This window comes from Pocillopora damicornis, chromosome 7 (genome assembly GCF_964200805.1).
Source record: "Pocillopora damicornis chromosome 7, jaPocDami1.2, whole genome shotgun sequence".
Lineage (NCBI taxonomy): Eukaryota > Metazoa > Cnidaria > Anthozoa > Scleractinia > Pocilloporidae > Pocillopora > Pocillopora damicornis.
The window spans coordinates 18,130,808-18,150,724 of NC_142676.1; the positions used below are offsets into that span (position 1 = coordinate 18,130,808).

Sequence of the window (19,917 nt, forward strand, 5' to 3'; positions counted from 1 at the left end):
AACTGACATCTGAGAGTATGTAAGTTGACGAAACAGCATTCAGGCGATTAAATGAAATGTTATGCTGCCCCTTTCTATAGCTATCAAGTCCTATACAAACAAACTTAATGCAACCATGCAATTCAGTCTTCGTCTTAAGCTATGCAACTTAGTTGCATAGCAACTAAGACCCCAGTTGGTCCTACCCTTGGTTGTTCTAGCTTTTTAATTTAATTTAGAACCATGCTATATTAATTGCATGTGTTACAAATATAAGTTTATATAAAGGTTCGTAAGGCGTATTTTAACATATTCGTATGATAGCTTATGCATACAAGCCATGAATTATTATTTAACTACCACTACAACGCAGTTTTGTTCTTCTTTTCAAAAGGGAGCCAGGATTGCGTGAGATTTGTATTTTTGGTACAGGAAACTCGGGCTAATCTCCTACCTAAGCAATGCAAAGCTAAAAATAATCACACATTCTAACGTAATTTAGTGTTAATAACTGAGTTGAAAACGTAAATTTGCCACCGTAACGAGTGAAAAGGCTGACGTTTCGAGCGCTAGCCCTTCGTCCGAGCAATGTGCAATACTCTCCCACCGACGCAACACCACAGTTTTTGTGTGGGATTTCCCACACTTTGTCAAGGCCTGCGAAATTTATTTCATTATTTATTTATTTGTCCACGAGAGAGAAGTGCTTGCCACGTGGTTTTTATTTGGCGTTCAGTGAGCCGAGAAGACTGGATTCCAATAGTTGTTTTTTCACAGTGGATTGAACAGCGGCCATTTCTGTTCTCAGTTGTTGAGTTTTGGAGAACTTATACGGAATTTCATTTTTGTTTCCTGGGGATTTTTGTTTTCAAGGTGAGGATAAGTCATTTTCTATTTTTACGGGTTCTTTGCGTGCTTTAACTTTTCAATTTTGTTGTGAGAGCTTCACGGTTAAACTGTCACGAAAGGCGATTACGTTTTTGTACCTGGTTTGTGTTCTTTCTTTTATAATCTGAGGCGTTTGTTTCGTTATTTTTTCAGGTGTTTATAACATAAGATTTTTTCACGCAAGCCAACACGCTGAAACGCGGTTTGTGCTCAGTGCAGGCTGCACAGGAGCTTTTAAGCTTTCACAAGCCAACATTTATCGGCTTGGACCTTCGGTGCGGGTTGTGTCGGATTGAAAGGAGTCACTGTACTCTCGCAAGCCAACATTTGTCGGCTTGAATATATTTGTGCGGGTTGCACTTCAAAGAGTCTCAGAGTGTAGCAACGTGTCTCACGAGTGTCTCAAAGTGTCACAAACTGAAAGAAACTATTGTTTGCCTTGAACTGTCAAGAGTGTTATTTATGTTAATAAACTGAGTTTCTAGTTAGTTGGATTGTTGTTGTTGTTGCTCGCTCAAGAACACAAGTAAATATGGGGATCTCCATTGAACAATTCCGTTCAAGGATCAGATCTCATGACAATTTCGTGAAAATAAAGGATTTCTCATCGCGTTTTAAGGATCGGTTTTGGAATATAATGCTAATGACGTTTTATTTAAATGTGTTTTATTTGCTGACGCTGAAACAAATTGTTATACCATACAAAATGTTGAATCAAGTGATGTTTTGGTTTACACAAATGATGTACTACAATGTTTGTATTCCATTGCTTATAAGACAACCAAATGATGTGGCAAAGAGTCATCGGGCAAAATATCGCGCATAATCACTCCAGGTTGATAATAACCATTTTACCTTGCACTGCTTATACCGTTATTGCAGCATTCCTACGTGCGTTAAGTGCTCGTAACTTATGGGAAACACACGCGTGTTACACCAAAAAACCCGCGTGTGTAGCAGAAAGAGGCGATTACTCGCAATTTCTCGTAGTTTTGAATTTCCCTTTTGTTTTTCAGAACACGCATATACCTGTATTTTTTTTATACGGATGCGATAGAAATTAATTGGAAAAGCATTCCTTGAAATAAGAAGTCGTCGTGTAAGTAAGCTTTGAAAACGGGGGATTTTCTCGAATACATAGATATTATTCCATGCAAAGTGCGTAAGAACGATTTTTATTCACGAAAAATGAACGAGTGAGCGTAACGAACGAATAAGATTTTTGATGCATCGCACTTTCTATGATACGAAGTTTTTATTTCATTCACACTTAGATTTTACCTCATTGAACAAAAAATTTCAAAGATTGGAAGTAATCAACTTTTCAACGACGAATGTGAAAGAAGACGATTTTATCGAGCTTTGACTTTAAAATGTAATAGTGTTTTCTATGGAACATCACATGAATAGTCAAAGTAAAAAGTGTTTGCAGAGAGACTGCCTAAAAACGCAAAATTCAAATATTAAAATATGGATGCTGGGTATTTAAGGTTGCCTACGAGGTAGCTCTTGTGTTTGTCTACATTCCTTTTTAACTCGTGAATAGCGTGCATGCGCAAGAGCGAGTTATAGATACGATGCGGGGAATAACATTCGCTCGCTCGATTGGTCGATTCCTGTAAACTTTTTTTCGATTTTAGGCTTTTGAGTGCATTTGATAGTTTTTGGCGAGCAATAAACAAACGAAATGGCGACCTTTGTTGCTAAGAATAGTGGTGGGGTGAAAAAGAAGCCAATGATAATCTTAAAATAGTGTTTTTTTTTTTCATTTTAGTTTCAACAAGCGGCGCCAGCGACTGGCAGGCATGCTAGGATTCACACTGAAATAACAGAACGACCTTCGTTTTTCATAAAATTGTAATTCACAATCCTTGAATTTGAAAACAATCCGAAGATTCATTGAAAATATCACTTACTGCGAAGCGCACGGAGTTTACAGATGTTCAAAAACTTTTTCTGTTATGACGTGAGATTGAGGACAAAATCGATCATTACGTTTCGTATCGTGTGTTTTCCCTGTGTGAAGCAACAAAAGATGCCCGCGACTGACGGAATTACAAGTAAACACGAAAATCCAATAACGCCTAAACAAACAGTTTTAGCTACCGATTTTCGGTGAATTTTTAACGAACAATCTTCTTTTAAGGTTCAAGACAATTTGAAGATTCAAAATACGTATTATGTACTAAAATGCGAAAGTTATACACCACAAAATTGATAAATAGGCCTGAAATGAAATTCTGTCTTGTTATTGATTATACGTTGCCTAGCACGTGAGTAAAATCTACCCAGGCGGAGATCCAAAATGACGGTGGCAGTCTTGGCTTAGTTATATCACTCAAAACTCGTTCCCGTTTGTCTCATTTGATAAAGAGGGAATCGTTAATGTTTTCATTAAGACAGTATTGCCTTGATTTTCTAATTTTTACAATGATAGACAGTAAATTTCACTTTTCACCCACATTTACTTCCAACCTTTTCATTTCCAGAAACCAGAAACAAAAATGATATACGTTTAAAACACATGACATCATCCACCCTTGTCAAATGTAATAGCATGATCATTTCAATTTCAATTACTTTGTTTCTTTGCTACATTAGCGAACGCTGAACTACTGCTTGTACTCTAGATACGACAATCAACCACAAAATTCCCTTAACCAGATAACATTAAACATAATCCAAGAAATCATGTGTCAATTCACGAGTTTGCTCATAGAGCACTTTTATTTTCGTATAGTACTCCCCAGAAGTGTCTTAATAGCCTTTTTTTCTTTTTTTAAATTCGTGGGAGGATATACGTCGCAATGTGTCTTTTAATTATCTTTAGAATAGTGATCACAAAAAAAAAACAAGTAATTTCACAACAAGATGCGGTAGAGACCAGAGACAGATAAAGGAGATCGCCAATAGCCTTTAGAATAGTGATTTAATCTTTAAATTGTCTTTCACCAGATACTTACAGCTGGGTGACAAATCTCATCCTCTCGCTATTGAAATATTTTCTTCGTTTCCATAGAGGAATTGACTTTGCCACAGTTAAAAGAGGCAGTTGAACACGAATTATGAATGATGGTCGATCCGGCTCCAGCTCTTTATTTTTGGCTGAACTCTCTATAAAGGAGTCCACAAATGTAAAGGTTCAAAAACTGAGAATCAGTCCAATTGGAAATTACGTCACGCAACCTCCTTACTTTTGCATCCGCCACCTTTGATGATATTTCAACTGGGTTTCTTTTAGGTTATTTGTATATTAAAGGAGCTGAATGTTTGGAATGACTTTTTTAAGCAGTATTAGTATGCAAAGAAAAAAATAGGAAAACAATTTAAGGAAACGGTACAGAAACACTCAAATTTAATTTACACCACGCACAAAACTAGTGTCCCTGATTGGCACAGTTTCGTTTCTCAAAAAGCACTTCATCTTTATCCCTTGGGCCTCCATCATGCTGTTTAATATGGACAAGTTTTGCTCAAAGCATAATTCTTCAAAATTTGCCCAACAAAGCGACGTTTACGGCCAAGTTGGATCGTTAAGATCGTGTCTTTGTCTGCAGACAAATTTCACCTATTTTCCTCTCACAACCTTCGGGAACTGAAACATTCTATGCCCGGTGCCGGAACGATCGATTCTGACAGTTTTGCTGGTCTGAGCCGGGGCACCAGCAACACAATATCGCCCTCGTTGCCGAATTCGACTGAATTCGATTTTATGTTACCAAAGTGACGTCAGCGGTTTTTTCGTCAAATGGTACTTTGGCCGCGCAATTCGAATACCATTTTTGAGGGGAAAATAAGATGATGTCTCACATTATGTACAACAATCCTGAATGACCTTTACACTTCACTGGTGCTTCTCTTGACAAACACCTTGTGACGGTGTGTTAGGACATTAAGTATACCAAAGGTTCCAAACCTCGATATTTTATTGCAATAAATAAGGGTTACGGTACGATACGATACGGATCGAAGATTGGTTGATTGATTGGTTCTAGGTGTCCATAACACTGTCTAGCGATAGAAAATCTTAACAATTATATCTGTTACGTCACAAATTATAATGCGCAAAGAAATTAGAATTTTGCGCAATACACTCCCCGCCGGCAATTACAGACTGTTTAAAGTTTTCGGTAAAAATCATTTCAGAATTAAACATAATAGTTCACAGTTATTATTGCCAAAATGTTTTGAGATAGTTCATTTGTCTTCTGATGCAGGTAGGATAGTTATCAGCTTGTTAACTGGTCGTTCGATAGTTGTAAAGCCTTTCCCTTTGTATTCGGTCACTTTTTCGCCAGGCTTGGGATTTTTATATTCGACGAGGGCTCGTCTGACCTTCCCGTCTTCCCCTTTGTAAACTTTTGATATTTTCCCAAGTTTCCATTGTCCTCTTTTCGCGTTAGAATCTTGGATAAGAACAATGTCATCAATTTCAAGGTTTCTCTGGGCCGTGTGCCATTTTTGTTGGACTAATAAGCTTGGAAAGTAGTCTCGAGTCCATTTCCGCCAAAATGAATCAGTTAGTTGTTGTACAAGTTCAAAGCGCTGTTTGATGTTGGACGGCTCTTTGAAAGGTCCACTTGGTACTCTTGATGTTGCTCTACCAAGGAGGAGGTCATTGGGACAAAGATAGGTATCATCTGTTGATGTAGGATGTCGGCCGATTGGTCGTTCATTTACAAGATTTGCCGCTTCGTAACAAATGGTTTGTAACTCGGAGAAGGTTAGAACGCTTTCACCAATAGCTAATGTGATTGCTTTTTTCACGGATTTAATAAGTGCTTCCGATACACCGTTTTGCCAGGGGGCATCTGCTGATGAGAACTTCCATTCAAATCCTTCCATTACTCCGAACTCTAATAGCTGTTTCTTATCTAAGTCGTTGATGACTTTCTTTAGCTCGGCTCTTGCTGCTACTAATTGGCTGCCATTGTCAGAATACAATTTGGAAGGGTATCCTCTGATCGATACAAATCTTCTTAGTACCATTAGGAATTTGTCAGTACTGTAATCAGGAGCTATGTCGATATGGACAGCTCTGGTTCCCATGCAGTTGAACAGTACTCCATATCCCTTTCCAAATGTTCTTTTCTTGACTTCGTCTTTAATCTTGAAGGGTCCGAAATAATCAATCGCAGTGGAATTCCACGGGGGTGCGGGTTTCAGCCTCTCTATTGGGAGTTTTCCCATAATTTGTTCTTCTGGTTTTCTTTCAAGCTTTCTACAGATAATGCAGTTGTATTTGATGGATTTGGTTAGTTTCAACAACTTCGTGATCCAAAATCTTGATCTCACCTTGCTGGCCGTCGCGAGGAATCCGAGATGGCCTCTTCTGTGAATATGCTCAGCATAAAGGCGTGAGAGGCGATGTTGATATGGCAGAAGTATTACCTCGGTTTTGTTATAACTCATCTCGATCCATCTCTCACCGCGGCCACCTACGATGTATATGCCATCATCACGTCTCCTTGGACAAAGTCGTTTGTATTTCCCTTTATCTATGTCACGTTGCATTGATTTTTGAGCTTCATGAATCCAAAATGTTTCTGCTTTCGAGATATCATCTGGTGTGAGCGGTCTTGAGGCATTTTTAAATGTCATCTTGTGTGTCTTAATATACATTGCTAAAATTCGCGCGGTTGTATGGATAAGCTTATTGTAGGTTGAGAACCTATCAATGTTTATTTGTTTTGCGAGTGAATCGTTTACAGCTTCATCTGGTTTGGTATGTGAGATTACGTTTGCATGCCGTTGTGTATAAGTACGTGTGATTGGCCATGCAGATTCAGGTAGCTTCAGGAAATCCGGTCCTTTTTGCCACAAAGTGTACATGCCAATTTCATTTGACTTCTTTCCGCGGGTTAGCCAGTCGGCGATGTTATTTTTGCTCTCTGTCCAATACCAGTTTTCGGGATCTGTGTTTTCTTGGATTTCTCCCACCCGAACGGCTGCGAATGTGTTGTAACCATAGTTCTCCTTCTGGATCATGGCATGGACAATCTGCGAGTCTACAATATAGATGATTCTTTCAAACTTGTATCTACAGTGGGATGTTATAGTTGTTTTCAATCTGCTGCTTAGTACAGCTCCGCAAAGTTCGATACGATCGATGGATATTTTCTTTACAGGTGTTAAGCGGTTTTTAGATATGATGAGATGACTATCAAATTCTCCTGTTGTCAGTTTCCATCTAGCATATGCGCATGCGCCATACGCGTTTGTCGACCCGTCAGAGAAAATGATGAGGATAGGATTTCCTACGGTATTAGGACGTTTAAACGGTATTTTTGGCGTCTTTCAGCGTAGGAACACTTTCGATAAGGTCATCCATGTAGGTGTTATTGATTATTACGTTTGCTGCCTCAGGGTATTGCTGTTTGAGTCGCTCTGCTGTCTTGCGTAATGCCAGTGTCGCTATGGTCCCAGAGGGGCGATCTCCAAAGGAAACCCTTTGAATGATGTATGTATTGGGATGTTGACTTGTATTGAAGTCACGCCATAGGAAGCGATGAGTATGGTGATCAATTTCTTGAGTCCTGACAGTATGATACATCTTCTTTACGTCTCCGATGATGGCGATTTCATTTTCTCTGAATCGTATCAGGATTCCTAGCAATTCGTTCAGTAAGTCTGGACCCTTGGCCCAATACTCATTTAGGACGTGTCCCATATAATTCGCACTACTGTTGAAGACGATTCTCACGGGGGTCGATTTTGACTCAGGTTTCAGGACTTCGTGGTGAGAAATGTAGTGGATTGGTCCTTTATAGCTTTGTAACTCATCCTGGGAGAGTTTTCTTGCTACACCTCTAGCAATCATATCTTCTATTTGCTTTTGATAGACGTCAGCGTGAGCTTTATTTTTCATGAGTCGCCTTTCAGTTGACATGAGCATGCTGAATGCTACGCGCTTGTTGTCAGGAAGTTCATAAGGGTCTCTGATCCATGGATACCCGGCAATCCATACCTTATTTTCTTCGTCGTATTTCAAATTCTTGTCGATTAGTGCTAATTCCCTCTCCTCTTTGATGCTGTAGTTTTTACTTCCGACTGAACATTTGCCACATTTGCAGCCTCCACAGCGCGGATTGCAATTGATCCCGAGATTCTCGATGTTGTATAAATCTTCGATTCTTACTGCTCGTACATGATGAGCTCTGATGTTTCTAAGAGGTTGCTCTTCATTCATATTCTTGATTGAAGAATGTGTCCCGCCAAGGCATCTACCGAAACGGTTCTTTAGGAGTAGGAGGTGGTCGACGTTCTTCTCCTTCTGAGGATGATAGTTGGCGTATTCATAGCCTATTAAAACATCGACGGTACCAGTGGGTCGAACAAGATCTTCTTTTGGTATGTTATTGAAGTGTTTTGCAATCCCGTCTATCTTAACGTTCTGTATATCTGAAGTGATTTTGTCTATCCCGTACACGTCAAAGTAAATCCGATTGCCTTGTAGGTCAAATAGAGGAAGTTTGTACTTGTATGAAATCAGGGCTTCATTCTCTCCTCCAACCTTAACCAGAGATAGCTGAACTTTGGTTCCTCTCAGTTTCTCTGCCTCTGCTTTTGCATTTGTAATAAAGGAAAGGGATGCTCCATTATCCCACAAGACATTAACCCAACCTTTTGGACTTCGTATTTTCTGTATCTGAAGTAAACAGGTGTCAACGTCAGTGCTGTCGCATACACTCGCCGTGCCAGAAACTGAAGGTGGCGTTTCTTCTTGTTTGGGCGAGGGCTCTTCTTTCTTCTCTTGATGCAGTGTACTGTGATGTGTTCTTTTGCAATTATTGACATTGCAGATTCGTTTGCTTCGACATTGTTGCGAGCGATGTCCACGTCTCAAACACGACCAGCAAGCACCCTTCTCCTTGACAATCTTCTCCTTTTCCTCAATCGGTTTGGAGAGGTATACTCGGCACTCACTTGTCCAGTGGTTACCATTTTCGTGAATTAGGCATTGCCTGTTTTGTTTGGTATTTCGTTGTTGTTCAACTGGATTGTCATCTTTCCTGTCAGTATGATTCACGGAACCCTTAATTTTTTCACTGCTCAGGCGTAACTCTGCGTTCTGGTATTCAAGAGCTCTCTTCAGGTTCAGTAGAAATCTCAATAGACTTGGAAACTTATCAGTTTTATCAATGGTGCTCGTGTCGTTGCTGACTAATCTCGCCCATTCTTTCATTACGTCAGGGGGTAATCGTTTCTCAATGATGCTGATCGAGCTAGTTGTAGTTATCTCTTTCTCCAATTTTAGGTTGCATAGATCGCGATAGCCTTCTTCAATGACATTGACGAATTGAATGAACTTTTTGTGCTCACCTTCCTTAATACATTTAACATTCTGAATGGAATTGATGATGACATCAGCGACTTTTGCAGGATCGCCGTATTTGGAGTCTAGTCGCTCCCACATTGCTTGGATGTCGTCGTCTACGCTTTTTACATGAGCAAGGGGTTCCATTCCTAAGCAGGATCTTAGCGTATAAGGCGCGGTATTAATATTCAAATTGGGCATAACTTGTTTCTCGAAGTCTCGTTTGAATTGGGGGTAATCTCTTAACTCGCCATCAAATCTCGGCATTTTGATCTTCTCTAGGTGAATATTGTTAGGTTTCATGGCATCAGTGGTAAGCTTAAGGGTTGCTCCGTCATTGGATTTAATGAAGGTTTTGCTTTCATTTTCATCGACGCGGGTTTCCATTAATTCTGAAATTTCACTGTAGCGTTGTTGAACGTCAAAAATCCACCCCAATTCTTGTTCTGCGGAGTCTTTATCAATGAGCTCGATTAACTTTTCGTGTTTTTGTTTACAGTCGACAAAAGCCTCTTCAAGCTGACTTTGCAAGCTTTTCATGTGCGTCGTTGTAACCTTTTCGCTTTCCATCGTATGGGAAGCATTACCATATAAGGCATCAAAGACTGCGCGCGCAGTGTTCCTTTTGTTGAGAATGCATTCCTTTTCTTTGCTTGCGGATTCGTCGCGTTCTTTTTCTGCACGCGCTCTTGTTTCATTTTCTATGTATTCAAATTTTAAATTTCTCGCGTCCGTGTAGAGGTTTTGTAGCTCTTCGAGCCAATTTTCTGCTGTGTTCATCTCGTCATCCTTCAGGAGCTCTATATAGGCGTTGTGTTTACCTTCTAATTCCTTCCATGCTTTGACGAGCTCAGCATAATCGTCTTCAATCACATCTGCTATTCTTCTGTCGCGGACAGATCTCAGCAGCTCATTCCTTTTCCTTGTGAAGATTGTTCTGGCATTCTTCCGGTCTGTTTTCGCTTTTTCTGGATCCATTATCTTCGTGTTCACGTCTCAATGGATTTCGAATGTGACGGTGTGTTAGGACATTAAGTATACCAAAGGTTCCAAACCTCGATATTTTATTGCAATAAATAAGGGTTACGGTACGATACGATACGGATCGAAGATTGGTTGATTGATTGGTTCTAGGTGTCCATAACACTGTCTAGCGATAGAAAATCTTAACAATTATATCTGTTACGTCACAAATTATAATGCGCAAAGAAATTAGAATTTTGCGCAATACACACCTGCTCCAACTACTATACCTACTTCATCTCCTACATTTTGAACATTTCAAAAATTGTTTTAAGAACAAACGTGCAATGTTATAAAGTAAGCAGTGATCCTAACGAAGCACTCAAGTACCTTAGTCCTTGTCAAAGAGAGGCTGTTGAGGGCTTCTCACAGTTATGCATCGAGTCCCTAACATTAAAATCAAGCAAAGCTGTACATATTTATCACCTAGGAGAAATTATTAACCTCTCACTGCCACTAAGTAAATACCATTTCTCCTCACTCTACGGATTTTTTAAAGCGAAATCAAGAAACCTAAACTTAAAGCTTGGTTTTACAAATGATCAAACTAACAAAGCCGAAGCTAATTTTCAAAGAAAAGAAAAGTAAAGTAAAAGTTAAGAGAAAACGGTTGATTGACCGAGTCAAGAAAATGTCGCCCTTCGACGAGAACACGTCATTATTAAATTAATAGCGAACGGAGGTATTTAAACATCTCCGAATCTAAACACAAGCATTTCAACTTACGATTAGTCACTTGCTTGAAAATAATTTGCATAAATCAACTAATGGTGAGCTCTGAATGTGTTTTCAAAGACGAATATTGAAAAAAGGCCAATTTTATCGACCTTTCACTTTTAATTAAGATGTAAGTGTATTATCTATTGAACATTACATGAAAAGATGAAAGCGCAGGTAAAGAGTGTTTGCTCAGAGACCGCCTAGTTCCTTCAATTATTGAAATATGGACGCTGTGTATCTAGGGTCTAAGCTTGCTTATGACGTCACTCTTCTGCATGTCTGCATTCCTCTATGATAAAGGGTCAGTGTAACTATCTGAAATATTAAACGTTTAGTTCAAGTTCAACTCCTAATTGGACCAAACTTTGAGGCACTTGATGTCATTGTTAGTTCTTAGCCTTGCTCCGATATTTTCCTACTTTCAGTTGGCTGTCTTTCCTCTTCTGAGAAAGGAAATAAATTCGCAAAAAGTTACTCGTCACATTTAGATCCAAACCAATGCTGCGTTGTAGAAGCAGGAGAAAACGAACAGCGGTGATCCGGATTAAAGAACTTTTTGTCAAATTTTCCGAAATTTTTTTCACCAGAGACTCCACCTGGTGTTCCATCAAATTCGCATTTAAAATTTATGCTAGCGTAACTCTTTATGTGCCAGGACACATTTTCCTCTTGTTTTGTGAGGGCGGTGCAATTAGAACAATTGATTCCTCGGATATTGACATATTCGTACATCTTGCAGGTGTCCCAGGTACCAAAAATGTCATGACCTGCTAGCTTAGCGCGTGCGTAGTCCGTATACTGCAGGCCATCCGTAGAAAAGTTACAAGTTGCTCTCAGATGTGTGGAGTGATTAGCAAGATACTGCATCTGTGATAAGGATAGTCGGAACTCGTTCCAATTAACTTCCCCCTCTTCAATATCAATCTCAAAATTTTTGCCAAACCCTGCATTATTGAAGGTATTTCTCTTGGAAAAGGAAAAGGATTGTATTAACGTCCATACAAAGCCAGGTTCAGACTGCAAGTCACAGTAAACAGAAAACCGTTCATTGTCTGAATTTGAGATGTCGTATTTTCCTGATGTCGAGGCACCGTTCTTAGCTACGTCTTTGCAGCTTCTCGGATGTTTCATCTTCTTCTCACACCGCTGACCAGAGTATGTACTAGGACAGGTACAGTTAAACCTGGTGCTGTGAGTGTCACAAATCTCCAGACATGCCCCTCCATTGAGACAAGGATTGGTGCGGCAGCATCTGTTGATGCAGTGATGCTTCTCTGGTGTGTATCTGTCTCCACCCTACAGCAAGATTAAAATAATTTTTTAGCTCACCATGCTCATCGAATTGGGTAGGCATGTACTTTTTAGCAACCATCGACAAATCTCACCGGAATCGGGTCGAATTGATAACAAACAGTGCGAGCAAAGTACGTATGCGTGCAACATATAGCGGGGTGTCAGAATGGAGATGAAATGCCCCTCAAAATTAGATTTGAAATGCAGTAATACAGCAATGGTTAAGTCAGTGATGTCTTTAAGAAATTTGTAGTCGCTTCTGTTCTGCCGTTCCCTTCGCATTACAACATGGCCGTTAAGGAAAAAGTTTGAGAGAGAGAGAATGGACCCAATCTTCTCTCAGCCAAATCAGTTTGTTTTTGTTTTGTCTAGACCAATCATATCGCAGACAAAACAGTGTGCACAAAATTGTCTTTGGCCCGGACTGACATATAACTCACCTCTTTTTTAAGGAGTACCAGAAAAATTGATCATGTGGAACGAACTTGAACATCTTGGGATGTTTACTTTGTTTACGAAAGTTCATAAATAAATGAGTAAAACATTAGATAAATAATCTTATCTCACCTTCACCGTGTAGCTTCTCACCAAATCGTAATAATTTCCCCCTTGCCTCCATTTCATCGCCGCTGGCTCCATGTCTTTATTAGCTTCGTTGAGCTCACAATTGTTTTCTTTGGACAGAGGAAAATAATTCATGGATACACACAGGCAGTCATCTTTGCACTTCAAGTGACACTGGATGGCGTTTGGGACTGTCAATCTTTCAAACACGTGACCCTCAAGAATTTGGTTATGGATGACATCGTCATCGATAGCAAACTTGAAGTTTTGACAAGTTACTTTTTTCTGTGCCTCAGTGGAGAGGGTCAAATTGAATACAAACAGCACGACTTGGAGATATTGTACGATGTCCATAGCAATGGCACTATCAATATGAAGAAAAAAGAAGATACATGATTATTACCTTTGACAAGCATGGGGTAATCTGGAACGAAATGAATAGATATTTCGGTCTCTTGCTTAAAAGCGACTTCCATTGATAAAACTTCATGATATCAAACATTTGCTCATTTGTGGAAAATGCATGGATGCATTTTTCTGATTAACTATGAAATTGTTTCCCTTAAAGCGTTAACCATAAAATATTTTTTTTAATTGCAACGGAAAGAAAATAATCGTTAGCAAAAAAATTTGCCAAATTTTAGTCGTTAGCCGTAAGAGCCATTACCATATTTAGACCTTCTTCTGATTCAGTAAACGTTTTGGAAGACAGAAAAGAGTGTATTCGTCTCGCGGTGAAGTCGATCTTCACTACAGAATCACCTATTTGCGGAATTTCGAAAAGAAGACTAGGCAAACATTCAAGCCCAAACGAAATTGCTCCTCGATGGTTTCTGCAAGGAATACTCCCCAAAAGGAGCCGTAAACGTTCCCTGCAGTTTAACCTAAGCTTATTTTTTCATTTCGAGGCTAGAATGATCGGAACGAGACAAAATTGACTTTTACTCTACGGTTTCGCTAGATAGCTGGTAGTAATCCGAATGACACGATCGACACGCCGTCCCGGCATTCCAAGAGAGAAATCAAGGTTGAGGTAACCGCAGCCACCACAATCTTTACTTTCCATGAATCGAGTAAACATTTTAAAAGATAAAAAGATCTTTCAAATGTAAAATTCTTCAGTTTATTTTAATAACTTTCGATTCTAACTCGTCACATTAACTAGTTTTGGTCTCACTTTTTATAACCAACGAGACAGGTATTTGACAAGGGAAAAATTAGCATAACACGTCACGCAATACATCAGGTTGATTTTGATGGCCACAGGGAAATGTTGAGTTTGTCACTCAAAACCGCTTTGTTCCATAACAGCGTTTAATCATTTATGATGGAAACAAATTTGCAGAAAGGAGGGCCAGTTCATCCTGTTCCGTGTACAAATCTCGGGAGAAACTGCAAGAATTCCTTCAAAGTACATGCCTGTTGTTTTGTAAATAACACTGTAACGTATTTTAATGTCTGACCAGATTGCCAAATTTTATTCCTTAATTTTGATCTTCTTCACACTGTGTGTAGTTGATGACCTGATGTTTCAACGAAGATTATCGAGAAGGCCCGTTATAATCACATTTATTTACTTTGTAAGTCACGCAAGCGCTCTAGCGTCACGATCGATCACGTTTACGCAACGTTTTAGGACAACTCGGCATCTAACCTCCCTTCAGTTGTAATGAAAACCTAAAATCCTTAGCGTAAAAGATAAAAAAACGCAGTTTCAACATTCCAAAGGAGATCTTAGTAAATTTTCAGAATTATGCAAATAATCTTTGACACGAGCGCAATTGAGAAAATTAAACACATGGATTTGCGTTGTTTTAAGATGTTGGTGGATGAAAATTAGAGATATAACCGCGGGTTTGAGGCAATCTGTAACATCATTGGTCTATAAGCTATTCACTGACATGCCTTTTTAGCCCGATTTACGCCTGCATTTTGAGAATTCTTTTGAACAAATAGGCGAATTTTTGATACTCAAATTAAGGTCGATATTCAAATTAAGGTCGAAGAGGAGGATCTCCTCTGATCACGCTGGTTTGAAAAATATTTCAGGTGAAGTTTCCATATTTTGTCTGCGAACTAACTGAATACATGTTGTAACTTGTAGCAAGATGGAATCCCGTGAGCTACATTATTGCAGTCGCTGTGCACAAAATCTGTGAAATTCACACTTTCGATCGCTATCTACTTTCGATCGCTGATCTAGCCAAAAATCATTTTTTGGCTTGTGGCGACGCAAAAAAAAAAGAGAATTGGAGAACAACTACACTATTTTGGAAACATGTGTCTTCAAAAAAATATTAACAAAAGTTGGAGTCCCAAGACAGCTGACAACATTAATAAAAACTACTTACCAAAAGTAACTCAATGACATTGAATTAGACATTCAATACTGGACTACTGTTTAGAGCACTGTGATCTTTCGCCATAATGAATACAACATGCGATAAACAAACACAACTCTTTCGAAAATACCAGATGCTTCAGATGTGCGCGAAAACTCTCACATACATGACATGCAACAAAAATATTAAAGTTTTCTGACCAAATGTTTTCCACCCATTTTGTCGCGAAAAGTTGCGTAAAATATATCGATTTTTGAGATAGGAAGTCATTTGATGTAAGAAAGTCTTCAAGCCGGCATATGTGTCTTGAACGATGTCTGATGAATCACACTTAAACCTAGATGTAAACATAAAATGGTTAGATACTGTTTCTTTCCAAAACAATTTATTGTTGATATGATTTCTTCAGTCTACAACTTCCTATGGAAAATTCATAATAATTATAGCTAAGAGTTAGAGTGCACTTCGTGTTTAGGGAGTGACTTGAGTAAATTCAGCGTCAAATCCCTTTCCGCACTTTGCATAGCGTCTCACAGTTTTCCTTGAGAAGAATTATGGGTAAGAAAATGATGCTTGCACCTAGCATTTTATGTAAAATCACTCTACTAATTTAATAGATAAACCGTGATATTATTTCATCTTAAGATTTATCCCTTTTATAATGTACCTTGAGTGTACTTTATTTGAATTGGTGACCTGAAGCTTTCTACTCCGCCGTTGTTGAAGTCCTGCGAAAATTTCCCTACGTAACTGGTCATTCGGCTGGCATTGGATGCTTAAACGCAAACAGTTATGGTAACGTTTTTATCTAGATTATCTTGTTGAGCTGGCTGTCCAAATATAAATTATCTCAACTTACCTCCTCTTTCCGGCCCCCTCTGTCTTTTCCAATTTTGGCTTCGCTCCTCGATACGCAGTGAAGACTTTCACCTTTTTATCACTGAATACAATTAAACTTCATAATTAGAAACGGAAGAGAGCATAAACAAAGAATGGAGGTTGCCATCACCAAAATAAAGATACTTACAGCTGGGTGCCAAAAGTTATTTTCCCACAATTAAAAGGAAAAAATTTCTGCACAATATTTTCGTACGTTTCCAAAGAGGAGTTGAGTGCGATTCAGTTGAATAGCTTTTTTTTTTCTTTCATTTTAACTCTCCACAAAAGTGTCTTAATAGCTAAAAAACAAGGAGAGTTTCATCTTCTTTCTTACCGTCGTAATGGTAGTGATCACAAACAAAACAAGTAATTTCACAACAAGAAGCGTCAGAGATCAGAGACGAACAAAAGAGATCGCCAACACCCTTTTAATCTTCAAATTGTCCTTTGTTCAGAAAAATAGATATTTACAGCTGGGTGTCAAAACTCGTTGTCTCACTATTGAAAGGAATGAAAAAGATCACAGTTTCGTACGTTTCCACAAAGGAATTAATTTTACTGCTGTTAAATAGCCTTGAAAAGGCAGGTGAAAATTTAACATGAATTATCAATAATGGTCGATCCGGCTCCTGCTTTTTAATTTTGGCTGAGCGCTGATAAAGGGGCTCACAGATAAAATTTCTTGACTTTAAAATTTGAATTTAAATTTCTTAACTTTAAGAAGTAATATCGATCTTTACGCTCCTATAAGCATCACTCTTCTAACGTTTGGCCTAAAAGAAACAAAAGACTGCTATGAATTCTATGATTATCTTGTGTGTGTTTATCAAGGTTTGTCAATTATTAAAGACTAACTATTTATACCTCTGAAAGGACCTCGATCTCATACCCCTCTATTCCGATAACGGCTACAACTCTGGGGGAAGATCTTGCCTTTCTGAAAAACATAACCTATTTTCTTTACGCGTTGATTTAAGAAGACAAAGTTCACGAGTTTTTTAACCTTCCCCTTGGTTTTAATTTCAAGTTTAATGAAGTTCCGGCTCCCTCCTGGGGCTTTATAATTCTGACCGTTTATTCAAAGTGTTGTTAACAATAAAAATGTGGCTAAACGAAGATGTTGTTTCTTTCAGTAGACATGTGTACTTTGTCATAAGGTTTTAGAATTGTTACGAAACCTTTTCAAACTAATCGACTTTCAGTAACTTTGAAGGCAAATATCTTTCTCAAAATGAAGAGGAACTTTGTATTCGAAACATTTTATTTGATTAATTTTTATGGCTGAGTCAGGATATGGAAAAACAGTTTGCTTAAATATGAGTAAACTGTAAATACGAGCCTGTTTTGAAAGGTTATGTGTCTTTTTGTGCCCATTGTACAACAAAAATAGGCTGATATTTGGATCAGAAAATGTAGGGGTACACTTTCAGGTTGTTTAATGGCACGAATAATTTTCATTTTCTTTTTTTTTCTGAGTCTTTAAAGGAGAAGGTGTGATTAATTTTTTATTAGCCTTTCCACGGCTTAAAGATTTTGAAATGAAAATTAAGAGAAGTAAAGCAGCACTGAGATCAAACAGCAAGATTTTTGTGTTCGTTTTGAGTATGGGTAAGAATAAATCGGTTCTGAATAACAGAGCGTTTATAGTCTCCTTCAAAGTTTATTTTTAAGCTTATACATCAGTTTTTTTTGGTTTGTTTTTTTGGTTGTTTTTTTGTTTTTAATTTGTTTTTTCGAGCTTGTTCGACAATTCACTGCTTGCCTATAAATCTCTCTTTTCTCTTTTCTTTCATCCGTGAGAAAGCGCGAGTCTCCAACTCGAGTATGCCTGAGGTAAGAAAAAATTTGAATTGAGAAATGATAAGCGAGAATTTCGTATGCGGCTATGCTACTTGGAATATGAAATTATATTTTCATATCTTTTTTTACGTAACAGTAATTTGTGACATAGATCCTCTAACTTTTCGCGAAATGTCAGCCATAGAATGATTACGCTGTTGCAATGTAGTCACGACACCAAATTGTCACAAGACTTTTATAGACCAGCGACCTTGTTGGAAAACTCCTTACCTGAGTAAAGCGAAACTTTATGCGCTGATTATTATTTTCTCATTATAAATGCATGAATAGGAGAGTTCGAGATCTGTTGTTTATGATAATTATTGTAATTAAAAAAATTTTGTTAGCTCGAATTAAAACGGTCAGACGTTTTTTGAAAAATTTCTCTTAAAACGTCTTAATCTACGTCACGTTTTTCAGTGAACACCGCCCTGTAATTAAGCCTGAGTCACGCAATTTGGCATTTTATAAAGTAATTAGAGCACGTCTTTAAATGAACTATTGTTTTTAGGTGAACGAGATGGAAATAACACTAAAACGCTGTTTGTAGCCAGTTCACAAGCCAATAACGGAATATACATATCTAGCATGAGCTACCTATTTAAGTCACATCTCAGACTTCATTCATTTACTCGTTCTTTCTTCAACTCAATTTGTCGTTGGGCGCACGCAATTTTATGAGCCTTTTATGAAAAAGCGTAGTAAGCTAATAAAACTTTAATATTACTGTAGGGTGGAGACAAATACATTTCTGAGAGGCATCGATGCAACAACAGGTGCTGCCGCACCAATCCTTGTCTCAATGGAGGGGTATGTCGGGAAATTTGGGATACTCAAAGCACCAAGTTTAACTGTACCTGTCCTAACACATACTCTGGTCAGCGGTGTGAGAGAAAAATGCAGACATAGCTAACAACGGTGCCTCGACATCGGGAAAGTACGACATGTTCGATTCAAACAATTAACGGTTTTCTGCTTACTGTGACTTGCAGTCAGAACCTGGCTTTGTATTGGCATTGATACAATCGATCTCCTTGGGCAAGAAGGACATTTTTGTGGGCAAAGGGTTTGGTAACAATTTTGCTATGACTCAAAGTAACGATGAAATGGAGTGGACATTGTAACGACTATATATCGAATGGTGTAAATGTCAGCTGAATTAATGAATATGTCAACATCTGAGGAAGTAATTTCTTTAACTGCACCAGCTTGACAATACAGCGATCCCCATAAGTCTTGGCACGATGGGGTTACAATAGCAGAATAAGAGGATGTGAATTTGATGGAAGACCAGGTGAAGTCAACTACCAAAACAATTTCAGAGAGTATGGGGTTATGCGGGGTGCGGAGTGCGGTTTTTTTTTATATTGTTACGGTATAATCTAACCGACAGAAAAACACTATAATCCTACAAATTCAACTGCTCTATTAAACAAAGAGCGATTTCTCAATAGGGTTCGACTCCTAAAGGATGTACAGTACTTATCGTTGATGAACTTAATTAAGCCCACTGCAGTCTATATCTTAGGTCAATGATGTCTTTATGAAATTTGTAGTCCTGTTCTGCCCTCCCCTTCGTATAACGACATGGCCTTTAAGAAAAAAGTTTGCGAGAAAGAGAATGAACCCAATCCTCTCTCAGCCAAATCAGTTTGTTTTGGTTTTGTCTAGACCAATCATATTGCAGACAAAACGGTATGCACAAAATTGTCTTTGGCCCGGACTGACATATAACACACCTGTTTTTTTAAGGATTACCGCAAAACTTGATCATGTGGAAATATTTATTTTATTTACGAACTTGAACATCTTGGTAAATTTACTTTGTTTAAGAAAGTTCATAAATGAATGAACAAATAATTAAACAAACAATTTTATCTCACCTTCACCGTGTAGCTTCTTACCAAAAGATAATAATTTCCTCTTTGCCTCCATTTCATCGCCGCTGGCTTCTGTCTTTATTAGCAACGTTGAGCTCACAGTTATTTTCTTTGGAGCGAGGGAAATAATTCATGGATACGCACAAACAGTCATCTTTGCACTTCAAGTGACACTGGATGGCATTGGGGACTG

The 19,917-nt window shown here is 38.4% G+C and overlaps 3 protein-coding genes across 3 annotated transcripts; all 3 read right to left on the reverse strand.

Moving 5' to 3' along the window:
- Window positions 1-5,064: 5,064 nt before the first annotated feature.
- On the reverse strand, window positions 5,065-6,855 carry LOC149042969 (uncharacterized). Its single transcript, XM_089213670.1, has one exon. It carries the CDS (start codon window positions 6,853-6,855, stop codon window positions 5,065-5,067), a length of 1,791 nt encoding a protein of 596 aa, XP_089069796.1.
- A 286-nt stretch (window positions 6,856-7,141) lies between these two features.
- On the reverse strand, window positions 7,142-10,162 carry LOC149042970 (uncharacterized). Its single transcript, XM_089213671.1, has one exon. It carries the CDS (start codon window positions 10,160-10,162, stop codon window positions 7,142-7,144), a length of 3,021 nt encoding a protein of 1,006 aa, XP_089069797.1.
- Window positions 10,163-11,398: 1,236 nt separating this feature from the next.
- Window positions 11,399-13,138, reverse strand: LOC149042971 (protocadherin-like wing polarity protein stan). The gene is made up of 2 exons (XM_089213672.1): window positions 12,788-13,138; window positions 11,399-12,223 (listed from the first exon to the last, which is right to left on the reverse strand). The coding sequence occupies exons 1-2, from the start codon at window positions 13,136-13,138 to the stop codon at window positions 11,399-11,401; spliced, it is 1,176 nt and encodes a 391-aa protein (XP_089069798.1).
- Window positions 13,139-19,917: the final 6,779 nt, after the last annotated feature.